Source organism: Panicum virgatum, chromosome 2N (assembly GCF_016808335.1).
Source record: "Panicum virgatum strain AP13 chromosome 2N, P.virgatum_v5, whole genome shotgun sequence".
In the NCBI taxonomy this organism is placed as follows: Eukaryota; Viridiplantae; Streptophyta; class Magnoliopsida; order Poales; family Poaceae; genus Panicum; species Panicum virgatum.
In genome coordinates this window covers 14,508,269-14,520,567 of record NC_053146.1, presented here as the reverse complement: position 1 = coordinate 14,520,567, position 12,299 = coordinate 14,508,269, and the positions used below count along the sequence as shown (strand labels likewise).

At 49.2% G+C, this 12,299-nt stretch overlaps 1 protein-coding gene and 1 long non-coding RNA gene across 2 annotated transcripts in view; one reads left to right on the top strand and one right to left on the bottom strand.

The window, feature by feature from the left end:
• LOC120662428 (proline-rich receptor-like protein kinase PERK9) overlaps positions 1-3,785 on the bottom strand; it is a 49,437-nt gene extending 45,652 nt beyond the window's left edge. The window contains exon 1 of the mRNA XM_039941574.1: positions 3,752-3,785. Coding sequence (XP_039797508.1) covers positions 3,752-3,785 — 34 coding nt within the window. The remainder of the gene's footprint in view (positions 1-3,751) is intronic.
• A 7,179-nt stretch (positions 3,786-10,964) lies between these two features.
• LOC120658740 lies at positions 10,965-11,807 on the top strand. Its single transcript, XR_005668826.1, has 2 exons — positions 10,965-11,145; positions 11,348-11,807. It is a non-coding gene; the product is annotated as an uncharacterized LOC120658740 (long non-coding RNA).
• Positions 11,808-12,299: the final 492 nt, after the last annotated feature.

Genomic DNA, 12,299 nt, shown 5'->3' with positions numbered 1-12,299 from the left:
AAGAAATTTTCGGTTTCAAGATTACCTTTTTCCTGTTTCGGTTCCCTGTTCATGGTTTTTTTCCGGTTGAACGAAGAATTTTCCGGTTTCGGGATTACTTTTTCCGGTTTCGGTTTGGTTCCTTGCTCTAGCATGGGGGGTGGTGGGGGGCTGGCGCCCTGAATTACTATCCAGCACCCAGCGTGCTAAATAGCGCTACGAGTATAACTATGTTCCAAATCAAGTAAATATCTGAATCCGTATCCGAATTCGAGACATCCGTTTTGTATCGTATCCGACAACATCCGAATCTGTATTTGTATCCGAGTTAAAATATGTTAAAAAATGATATCCAGATCCGATTCCATGCGTATCCGATCCGATTCCATTATTAAGCACACTGGCCCGCACACCATCCTCTCTCGCAGTTTGGTTTGGGTTTTAACTTAAAAACTTGTGAAACCGGACCATGAACAGAGCGAGTGCGAACTGCCCCTGAGCGTCACCTCGCGGGCAGCCTGCATCCTGTGGCTTCGGGCCGCACAACAACGCTCGCTGGCCTCCCACCTTCTGTGTGCCTCCTTGCTAGGCCGGCTGGGCGCTTGGGCCACCTCACACCAAGGTTCGCCCCCACCTGGGGCTGGCTGCATGGGCAGTGCCGTGGCGCCCCTCCTTGTGAATGCTGATCTGCCACCTGGGTCGAGCGCCAGGCACCCAGCGTGGGCCTGCTGTGTGGGCTGAGTGCCCTGGTGTGCGCGAGTCGCGCTTGCTCGAGCTCCTGTGCTGATCGAAGGAAAACTGAGAACACACAGGAAGAACAGAAAGAACAAGTGGAGAATAATGAGACTTTGGATCAAAATTCCTCTATCAAAACTCGATGAATCAAAGCGAAACTTTAGTCATAGATGCGCACTCACGAGGCCTAATAGATTTATAAAAAGTATTTGAAAATTTTCAAGTAAATCGCTCGAATTTCGGAGAGAACCGAAACCTACCATGAAGAACAACTCAAGGGAAAACACGAATTCAGGGCAAATCCGTGAGGGATTTGAGGGGTGAACGCACCAAAATTGCTCACAAGGATCCTAACAACAAAAGCTCCGAACAAATTTCACGATATTTAGAGGTAAATGTGAAGAACGAAAACTCATCCAAAATTCACCCAAGAATGGAGAAAAATAAAACTACTCCGGAAAGGGAAATCACATAGCAAGAACACAAATCTTGAGGTCCGGAGGACACGAGCAGGTTAGGGCCTTCATTCCCAAGAAAATCTCCATAAACTCTAATAAAAAAATTAGCAAAATTAAAAAGAGAACGAATCTAGGGTGAGAGAAAAATGAACTAGGGTTAGAGGGATACCCCTCCAACTAGCTATGCCTATCTATATAAGATCTCTGGCAAAAGGAAAAAAATACCCTATGCTAATAAATACGCTACCCGCCCACGTAAGGGCAAAAAGGTCTAACTTTTTATAGAAGCATCGGACGGGCATGCCGCCTTCACGACTTTACTTCACCTCAACGCAAGCTTCGCGATGGCGCCAAGTGCCCTCCACTTCGCCATCTGGCGGCACTGGATGCACCCCCGATTTTGAGGCCCAAACCGGAAAATCTGCCTGCCTATTGGTTTTGAGGCTCAAAACACCCAATTCGTCCATCTCCGTTTGGCCGCCATGCAACCTTCTTGATGTCGACGCGTGTCCAGTCTCCGCCAAGCCTCTGATACCTTTGTCTCGTATGACTCGATCGACGTCGTCTACATCCGTCTATGTACTCTTGCTCTTTAGTGCACCACGTGGATCGCCCATGACTCCACCCCGGACTCTCGGATCCCTCAGTCCAAGCCTACTCGTTCGTCCTTCACCGCCCTTGTTCCATCGGCATGAACCTTTCGTTTGATCTTCACTGCATCCGTCGACCACATGTCGCATCCTGCGCCTGCACATCACGATCCAACAGACATCAAATTCACGCAACGTTGTCAATCACGCATCATCCAGGGTTGACCACCATTAGTCATCAACAACTTCTAAAGTTATTCATCTACTGAAGTTAGTGGTTTCACTTCTATTTGGGAAAAGGGCTTGTTGAGTCAATTCCCTATATGCTATTGTTAAATTTGCTGATCCCTTGTGTGCCATTCAAAAAGTTTTCTTCCCTTATAGGTCACTAATTAAAATTTCTAATCCCTCATGTGCCATTCTATCACCTTCTGTTAGCTTTTCTCAATGTTTTCGTTATAGTTGCCATAAAAAACACTGCTCCAACGACCATTTTACCCCTCCTTTTCCTCATTAAACTTAGCGTTAGCTTGGGTTCAGGGGCATTGGCATCACCAGATCAATAAAGGAGTTAAGACAGATAATTTATTTTCTCAACAAATGGAGAACGTTACTGCGGCAGGTGTAGTTTTAAAAGAGCTGCGCATCATAAAGCACGACTGGATAATGAATTGGCTATCTACATTTCATTGAACTGCTCACTCTTTCTGCCCTTTATAATAAGACAGGCATGCCACTTCTCTCCTTGTTCAATTCACACATTTCCTTAGACCTGCTCAAGTTCATTTCCTCTACATCTCAAACGTATACACTGGAATATTCATCCTCAGATATACCTGATGATCAATATACTAGTAGCACTTAATTAGGCTTGGGAGCTATGAGGAATGTACCATTTAACTAGCAATTGAAGAAGCGCAATTACTATTTAGCTGGAAAGCATGGCATAATTGAGCTAGCTAGACAGGTGGTTATCAGAGTTGGCTCGTGAGTCGCGAACAACTGCAATTGAAGACGAACGACTGCAGTGAAACGAGAACTTGCTTACTATAGGTCATCAGCCAACTGAGCTAGAGAGCAGGTTTGTCTCAGCTTGCAGCTGTTCACCGATGAGCACGGAGAACCAGTTTGGGAGGGAGAGCTTCAAGCTTTTCATCTACCCTATCCATAAGTGTAAAGCTGTAAATGAGTCCACCGTTAATGCTATCACGCGGATAGCAAAGAAATAAATAAAATCTAGTATCATCCAATCCACTCCACAATCCTTTGCAATACAAGCTGCAGCAGGGCGTACTGAAACAAATACAACTAAGGTGGCGTTTGGTTCAAAATTTTAACATTTACCAAATGACAAGTGGCTGCTCTATATTCTGTGTCAGTCTCACTGCATGTGGGGCTGAATTTATATCATCATAAACTGATTGTGTCAAATTTGGCAGCTGATTATTTTAGCATGATTGCCTCTGAAACGAACCGGGTTGTCGAACGGACAACCCGACTCCCTGTATCATCGTGATAGTCCCTGGATCAGTAGCTATCACATATAGAACTCATTTCAATTACATACTCATTTCAATTACATATCACAGTCATACTTCGCAATAAAACATAGCAAAGGTTTAATTATTACATAATCTAGCGGATTGTGGTACGAAAACATCTGGTACAAGCCCATTGGGCTAAAAGGGAACAACCAGAAAACGGAAGCGGTAGTTAGACTTCTGGGGCATCCTTCATCTTGACGTCTTCTTTCATCCACAGGCAAACTTGAGTGAAGCATGAGTCGTCCTTAGTCCTTCCTTCAAAGTCATCGTCGATCTTCGAGTCGGATCCTGCATCTACCAAACTATCCCCAAGGACGGGATAGGTTCACGTCACCATCCATATGTAAGCTTTAAGTGGATGCATTATGGTATAAGAAATAGTCAACGGATAAGGCTAGGGTTTCCTATGCGTAGCATCAACAAAGTATAGCATCTGCCAAGTCACCTGACGCGGGCCATTCCGGCATCCCAGACTCCATTCCGGCATCCTGGACTCCCGGTCAACTCACACCTCCGAGACTCACCCAAGTCCCTGATAACCAAGTCGGTGCGAGAACTCCCTCTCCTCGCACCTCAGCTGCTATCTAAGCAGGAAAGTAGACTAGAGGGAGGTAGAAAAGTATCAAGTCACTCTAACTAATGGAAGTAACAGAAGAGTAGGAATGTACATGACCGAGTACGCGGCTATACGTATAGTTTTCACCCTGCAGGGATTGTACACTTGTACTCACTCGAATCGCTGCCAGCCGGAGGCCAACCGACTGACATCGAGACACCGGTCTACTGAGAACAAGAACTAGCAGCCATGGCACCATCCTGCTTTCCCGGGTTTGGGCGCGTTCTCTCGCAAGAGGTCGCCCCGGGACTGTGAAGCCATCTAGAATAGGATTCCCATGAATCCCGCGAATCGGGAACGTCAGGTCCACACCTGCTTCCCCTGCACCGATACTACATCCGCCTACAGGCTTGGCACCACGCTTACTAGCCTCGGACTGGATCCACCCGCATAGTGGATAAGTGGTGTGCACGCTCACAAAGTCCCACTAATCATAGTTACACCAACCAGTTCCTTATATGCCGGGGCGAGCATCTCTGTCCTCATGCGTATCCGCCACAGCGGTCCGCGATTGGCACCCATTACAGGTAAGGCCCACAAAACACCTCCAGAGTCTAATCGTGTCCAACGACACAAATATGCACCCGCAATAGGTGCTCGCAGGGTGTGCCCAACACACACCCCCAGCAAAGTCAACTTGCTTGCCCCCTGCTAAAAGCCCTAGTCACCAACTCCTGATATGGTGGATCTCCACTCACGCCAAGACTAACATATCATGAGGAAATCCCACACGTACACATGCAAGCATATCAACCATCCAAACATGGTTTATATTAGGAGTTCAAGGAATAAGGGCACACAATAGGCTATGCAGGTTCATCTCATAACAGTAATAAAGCGATAGCAGTTCTAGCAAGCAATGCCTAATAGGTAATCAAATCATAGATGGGCATGAACCTGAGACTTCTCGTAGTCGTCCTAGGCCTTCAGAGTCTTCTCGTTGTCCGGGACATCCTCCTGGGTCCTCTGGTCGTCTGGGGCGTCAATCAGCTCCTCCTCGCTAAGGGCCTATTCGCAATTACAAATTACTAAAGGGGCCAAAGTGCAAAAGTGCACAAAAGTATCCAAATAAAATCCAAATCACACCAAAACCTACTCTAACAGGTAGATCATGATTTTAGAAGAATTATGAAACTAGTTTCATAATTTTTGGAGCTCCGGTTAATTTATTATCAATTTTTGAAGCCTAAATCTATTTCTGAAATTAACAAATGATTTTTGGAAAAAGAAAACACACAGGGCCGACACGTGGCAGGATGGGAGAATGCCACATGTCCTGCTGATGTCACCATGACGTCAGCACAGGGTCGGTTCCTGCTGACGTCAGCGGGGGTCAAAGCTGACGTCAGCGTTGACTGGTCAACGTCCAGGTCAGCGGAGTCCACGTGTCAGTGGCCCCACCTGTCATCCTCACACTGAGGCTGACGCATGGGACCCGCATGTCAGCTAGGTAAAAAGGAAAAAGGGAGTGGTGGCTTGGTTTACTGGGCTGAAAGAGGAAAAGGCCGGCTCGGGTTGGCCCAAGAAGCTCAGCTTGGCTTCTCGGACCAGCTTGGTCCACGGCTCGTCGGGCTCCCTCTCCACTCTCCTTATAGGCTGGGCCCGCGGGGCGGTTCAGTACCTTCCACTGACAGGCGGGGCCCGCCCGTCAGTGAGGCGGCGGATCCAGTGTGGCAGGACCGGATCCGGTGCGGCTGCAGGGCTGTGTGGCCGTGTGAGTGTTCGAGGCCGGCGTGGTTGGCAACGTGCACACGCGCGTCCTCCTGGCATCCAGGGTTGCAACGTGGCCGCGCCGCGTGTAGACACCGGCATTCCGGGCCGCGGCGACGGCTCGGCGGCGTGGACAAGCGAAGGCGGTTAGGCTACAGTGGAGAGGCCAGACGCGCGGCTGTGCAAGGCAGCGAGCATGGCCACGGCGTGGCGTGGCAAAAGCACACCCAGGGCCGGCGAGGCTGGGCTAGGATGGCACGAGCGAGGCTCGGCGCATTGGGCTCCTGCAAGAACTCAAAGGAGGGCGGCCTAGGGGCTTGCTACAGGTTGGCTCGTCAGCGGCGCACGACAGCAAAAGGGAAGCAGGTTGGCTCGAGGACGCGGGGCTTGGTGCTGTGGTGAGGCGACGCAGGCGAGGTCGACGCGGTGCCGTGTCGTGCAGGTACGCTGTTGTCGTCGTTCGGCGCAGGCGTGAGGAAGTCCGGCGGCGGCGTGGCGTCATGGCACCGGCGGTTGTCCTCCTCCTTGGCTTCTCTTGGCGCGGCGGCGATGCTCCTGGCTCGGGCGGCGCGGTGTCGACTCCTCCTTCTTCTCCTCTCCTCCCTTCCTTCTTCCTCTTCTTCCTTGGCTCGGAGCGCCTCCTCTGTTTCTGATCGTGGTGGCGGCGGCGCTCGATTGGGTTGGGGGAAAACCCCAGGGGTGGTTCTAGGGTTTCGCAGCGGGGCTAGGTGGCTTTATAGGCGGCCGGCTAGGGCTCCCCTCGGCACAGACGCCGGAGATTGCCGGTCCGGCATGGGGACGCGCACGGGGCTACGTGGCGCGCATCCGACGGTCTACCGCATGGGGTCTAGGGTTCCTAGGGCGCGCGCGGGGGCAGTTTCGCTAACTTGTCGCGGAGCGGGACGGCGCGCGCGCGAGGGCAGGTGGAGGCGCGGGCGTGGCAGCTTTGGCGCGGCGGCAGTGAAAAAGTAGAGAGAGGGCGAGGAGACAGGGAGGAGAAAGGCGCACAGTGCGCGGCTGACGCGCGGGCCCAGACTGGCAGCGGCTCAAGGCGGAGGGAAGGCGGCGTGCGGCGTGTGCTACGCCGGACTGGGCTGGAGGCGCGGGCGAACGGGCCGGCGTGCTGGGCTGGGGCGTTCTTAGCGGGCCGGCTGGTGAGGGAGAGGTGGTGCTGGGCTGGGTTGGTTAGAAGGTTTAGGCCCAAGACTAGTTAGATGGCTGGTTAGCATTTGAACTTAATTTGATTGGTTCAAATCAAATTAAGTTCCACACAATTCAAACAAAAATAAATCAAACCAAAATTAAACATGGTAGATCGAAAAAACTCCAACTCCAAAAGATTCACACTAGCAATTATATCCTTAAATTTGTTTTGCTTTTAATTTACTAGGAATTCGAGATGGAAGGAGAGATCAACCTTACATCATTTTTACCTAATTACACATGCACACAAAAAGTTTTTGAAATTCACATTTTTTCACTATATAACATTCCGTAAAAATACGGGATGTTACAGCCTCTCTTACTGCTAATCCTTGCGTGACAAGTGCAACATTTCTCAATACCTCCCGGTCCTAAGCTTGAACTGCGCAATACTGCTAGAAATTGCTCTTGAGAATTTAGACTAATCTGTCTAGGCAGATGATTTGCCTCACAACTGCAGAGCTATCAGTTCTCCACAGTTAACACCTCCATTTGCCCTTCGACAAATAGGTTCTCATAGAATTGCGGACACCTTAGTTTCCTATCTGCGAACTTTCAACAGAAGTCAGCAAGAACAGAGCACAACCAACTAGACATGCATGTTTAAGGTCTGCTCGCCCTGTTCATGGTCCGGTTTCACAGGTTTTTGGTTACAACCCAACCCAACTCATGCGGTAGTCAGTTGGGCGGTTTAGAAACCAGTGGGTTCCACGGTTTTCATGGGTGAACAATTCACTAACAGAGCCGTACGCTGAGATAAGGATTGCTGCCGAGGCGCGTGTTCCCTTCTTTGCCTGTCTACTCACGACAAGGGATCAACGTGGGGCACATCATGCTCGCCGAGGCTAGAATCAGATGATGGGCTGATGAGGAAGCAGCACATAGGGCCGGGGCGTCTAGGTGCTAACTTGCTTGCCATGCGTAGGATGCCACCGCCAACGCAACTTCTTCATTGTTGTTTGATTGGATCAAGCTTGTTGAACCGGTTAGCCAATAGGGGACCTAAGCCAAACCAACCCGTGCATGTGCTTGATTGCCACACTAGCTAGTATTCCTAATGAGTACATTCATCTGATGCTACCCCACCAGAGGCCAATGATCTCAATTCTCACAGCACCACATTTCCTAGGGCTTCCCATTCCTGCCATGCCAATCCGAGTGGAAACATACAAAAGAACAATCTTATTGTGAAACTAGCATACACAGCATGGAAGCATATTGATATTTGGCCCTTTCCACCTACAGCTCCTTGCTTTCGTCAGTTATTAGGTTGGGTTCTTTGAAAAACCTTTTCCATCTCTCGTACTCTTAAATAGGAAGATCAGCGTGTGCCTCCTTGTGTTTTTTTATAGAATGCAGGAGCACTGTAAATTGAATTTAGGAAGGATGTTTTCATGTGTTCCAACTGCAACGCACTATACCACAACCCCATATTACCATCAGTTGTGGGTCGCTACAAGTATGAGGACGCCATTGAACTATTAGTCGGTATAACTCTACGTCGAACCATCGGTCGGTACTGCTCGTTGTAGCGTCTACATGTCCGTCGTATAGAAATTTACTTGTTCCATCCCACCACGTACGGGTCGGGACTTCCTAATAGTTCGGTCCGACTGTTCGTCAGTACATGTGGAGCGGCCCTCCCGCGCTCAGCCAGCTCAATCTCGCGCTCAAACACGGAGCACATGGCCCACCATGTCAGCCAGTAACAACGTAATCCTAGCCACTCCTGCTTATCCAATTTCCACCGCCCCTCCCTCCAACTTAGCCAAAACACGCAGCTGCCTGCTCCCCCGCGCGGCCGCTCGTCGAGCCCTCCAAAATCGGCGGCAGGCTGGCCAGACCAAGATGGAAGGGTGATAACGAAATGATGGATTAAACGATGTTACTAGTAGATCAATAAAGGAGTTAAGATAGATAATTTATTTTCTCAACAAATGGAGAAAGCTATTGAGGCAGGTATAGTTTAAAAGAGTTGCGCATCATAAAGCATGGCTGAATGCTGAATGCTACTTGGTCCCCATTTCAATGAACTGCCCATTCTTTTTGCCCTATATAAGATAGGCAAGCCACTTGTTTCCTTGTTCAATTCACACATTTCCTTTAGACATGCATGCTCAAGTTCATTTCCTATGCATCTCAAACTTATACCTCGGATTATTGCTCTTCAGTTTTACATGATGATCAATATACTAGTAGCACCTAATTAGGCTTGGGAGCTATGAGGAATGTACCATTAACTAGCCATTGAAGAAGCGCAGCTATACTATTAGAGCAAGGCCAATAAGGGTGGCTTTAAGTCCCTTCCATGTCATCTAGAGACATTACTTGGAGACATATATATACTACAATAATCTGTCTATTTAGACTGTCTTTTGTGGGGTATAGGAACTTTAAATTCTATATGCAAAAATAAATGAAAGCGCATGAGATGCGTGCGCAAGAGACAGGTTCGGCTCCAAAATCGACTCTTGTGCTTTGTTTCTTGTGCTTTGTTTCTTGTGCTGGAGGCGTCTCTTGCCGGAGAGCCATGACACTCTCAACTCATTTCTCTCTCATCCACGTAGGATGGGCTAATAAACCCTTATTATACATGCTCTTAACTGGAAGGCGTGGAATAACTGAGCTAGCTAGACGGGAGGTTACAGAGTTGGCTTGTGAGTCGTGAGCAGCTGCAGTGGCATGAGAGCTTGCTGCTTACTAGCTAGGGTTTTGGTCATCTGAGCTAGAGAGCACGTTTGTCTCAACTTGTCGCAGTTCACCGATGAGCCCGGTGCATGGAGCACAACCTTGGGAGGGAGAGCTTCAAGCTTTTCATCAACCCTATCCATAAGTAGGCTGTAAATGAGTCCACCGTTAATGCTATTCACTTGTAGCAAACAAATAAGTAAATCTAGCATCATACACTCCACTCCATAATCCTTTTCAATATATACAAGCTACATCAGGGCGTACTGAAACAAATATGAACCACTAAGATGGTGTTTAATTTGGTTCAGAAATTTTAACACTATTGTAAACATGGTTCAAAAGCATAAGTATCAAATATAGCGTAACACATATGTTGAAATTGGCTAGAACCAAATTTAAAAAATTTGGCACGAAGATAACTAAAAGCTAGCGGGAGAAAATTTTCTATGAACAGTCTATGGCATCGCCCAACCCTAAAAATACATTTGCAGGGCACAGCTCTAAAACTGCCCGACATGATTTTACCCCCGCTCACCATACAAACCTTTTTTAGTAGTGTTGTCTTCTTGATTGCTACCCCTGACTTCTTGAGACACCCTAATATATCGTACGAAAGTTGGTTGCAGTAACATTATGTTTGTAGGACTCGAGGGAGGGAAATAAATTAGCCTCCCTTGTTCAGTTACCGTCCTAGCACTACTAGAAAACGGGTCTTCGGTCCAGCACAAAAGTACCAGTTGCCATATCACCCGGTACTAATACATGCATCAATACCGGTTGCAACGGCCACTAGTACTTTTAGCTCGGACCAATGGATCAAGGTGGCTAGCGAGAACCTTTGGTACCGGGTGATGGCACAGTCCGGTACCAATGATCAAGAATTGGCACCGGGTCGTTTCATAGCCGGGACCAATCTGCATGCTGATTTTTGGCACCGGTGAAAACTATCAACCGGTACCAATGGCCGATCTCTCGCTGGGGATATTGATTTTTGGCACCGGTGAAAACTATCAACCGGTACCGATGGCCGATCTCTGCTCCAGATATTTTTAAGTCGCTGCTGCCGACTCCCCATATCCTCTACCTCTCATCTCTCTCGCTACCTTATCCTGCTCCCGCACGCCGCCGGCGTCCGCGTCGCTCGGCGAGCCCCGGCCCCCGCAGCGCCCCCCGCCCGCGCGCTGCCGTCGTCCGTGCCGCGCCGGCGAGCTGCAGCTCCGGCCCCCGCGGTTCCCTGCCCGCCGTGTTCTGCGCCTGCGAGTGTGACGACCTCCCGCCCCCGCGCCCGCCCCGGTGAGTCCCTGCGCCTCCGCCTCCTGTGCCGGCTGCCGATTTGAGTGGTACCCCCGCCTGCTACTCCGGCTAGTGCCTGCGCCGCCCTCCACATTGCTGACGACGCGTCGATTTTTTGTCCCGTGCTGACCCGGCCAGCTCCAGCGCCGAGCCACCCTGATGCCCTCCCCGATCCACATCTCCTAGATCGGCCCCCCTCCCCTCAACCTCGTGCTTCCTCTTCGGTTCTCTCTCGCCGTCTGTAGACGATTGATTTGACTTGTCTGGTTTGGTTGCAGGCGGTGGATTACGGAGTCCACAAGCTCTGGGAGATGAACAACGTCGGGGTAAGTTTCCCCTTCCCTCTCCGCCGCCCTCCCCTTCGGTGGTGTTGTTGAGCGTCTCTTGATTCGTGGGGGGTACTGGATCTTATGTTTGCGATCCAACAAGTAGAGAAGGAAATCCTCATTCCATGCCTTTCAAAAAAAAATCCTGAGTCATTGCTTGATATCATTTCTTGTGATGGTTGTCTTTTTGTTGTTCCTGGAGTGGTCCTCCCCATCATGTATGAGCTACCTGAGTCACCACCCGGGTTCTTCGAGGAGGAGGGCACGGTCTGGTGGCACGCGCACAGCGACTTCGACCGCGCCACCGTGCACGGCGCCATCGTCGTCCACCCCAAGCGCGGCTCCGCCTACTCTTACACCAAGCCGCACAAGGAGATGCCCATCATCCTCGGTACATGCATATGGATCATTTGGATTTTCAGTACTGCTATGAACTGCATGCATGCTACGACTGGTATGCATGACTTGAAAATTGAAATTCTTCAGAGCTTGGATTGAGATGTATATGTGCCTTGCCCCCGTAATCGGCGACAATTTGTATCATTTCTCTACTACTAGTATGCTGATTTGGTACTATGTGGGATTGTATTGAGTGTATTAATTTTGTAATTGATTCTTTGAATGATTTGTGAGATTTATAGAATTTGTATCAATTGATTTAATGTTTTGTGGTTGATTCTTCGAATGATTGTTGGCACTAGCTAGAACGGAAGAAGATCAGAGAGATTAGAACCAGAGAGGATACAGGAACGGGAGAGATTCAACGGGAGAGGTAGCTGTTGGTGGTACCGGTTGGTCTTTCCAACCGGTACCAATGGATGCTTAAGGCACCGGGTGAAAAATCCGGTGTCTTAGACCGAGGCCAATGGTTTCGGTTGGCGGGTACCGGTTGCAAAACCGGTACCTATGGGCGTTTTCGACTGGTTCTCATGGGTTGTTTTCTACTAGTGTAGCACGGGAGGACTGAAATCTGCATGAACTAAAGCATGTTGTCTTTATGAATATATTTTTGTTGCGAGTATTGTGCTGCGGGGCCCATCCATCCATTATGTTCCACTAGGGCCACATATGACATGTTATTTGTTTTCTAGGAATATAAATAAATCTAAGTTACACAGGCTTAATTACGATACTAACTACAAGAGTGGGCCAGT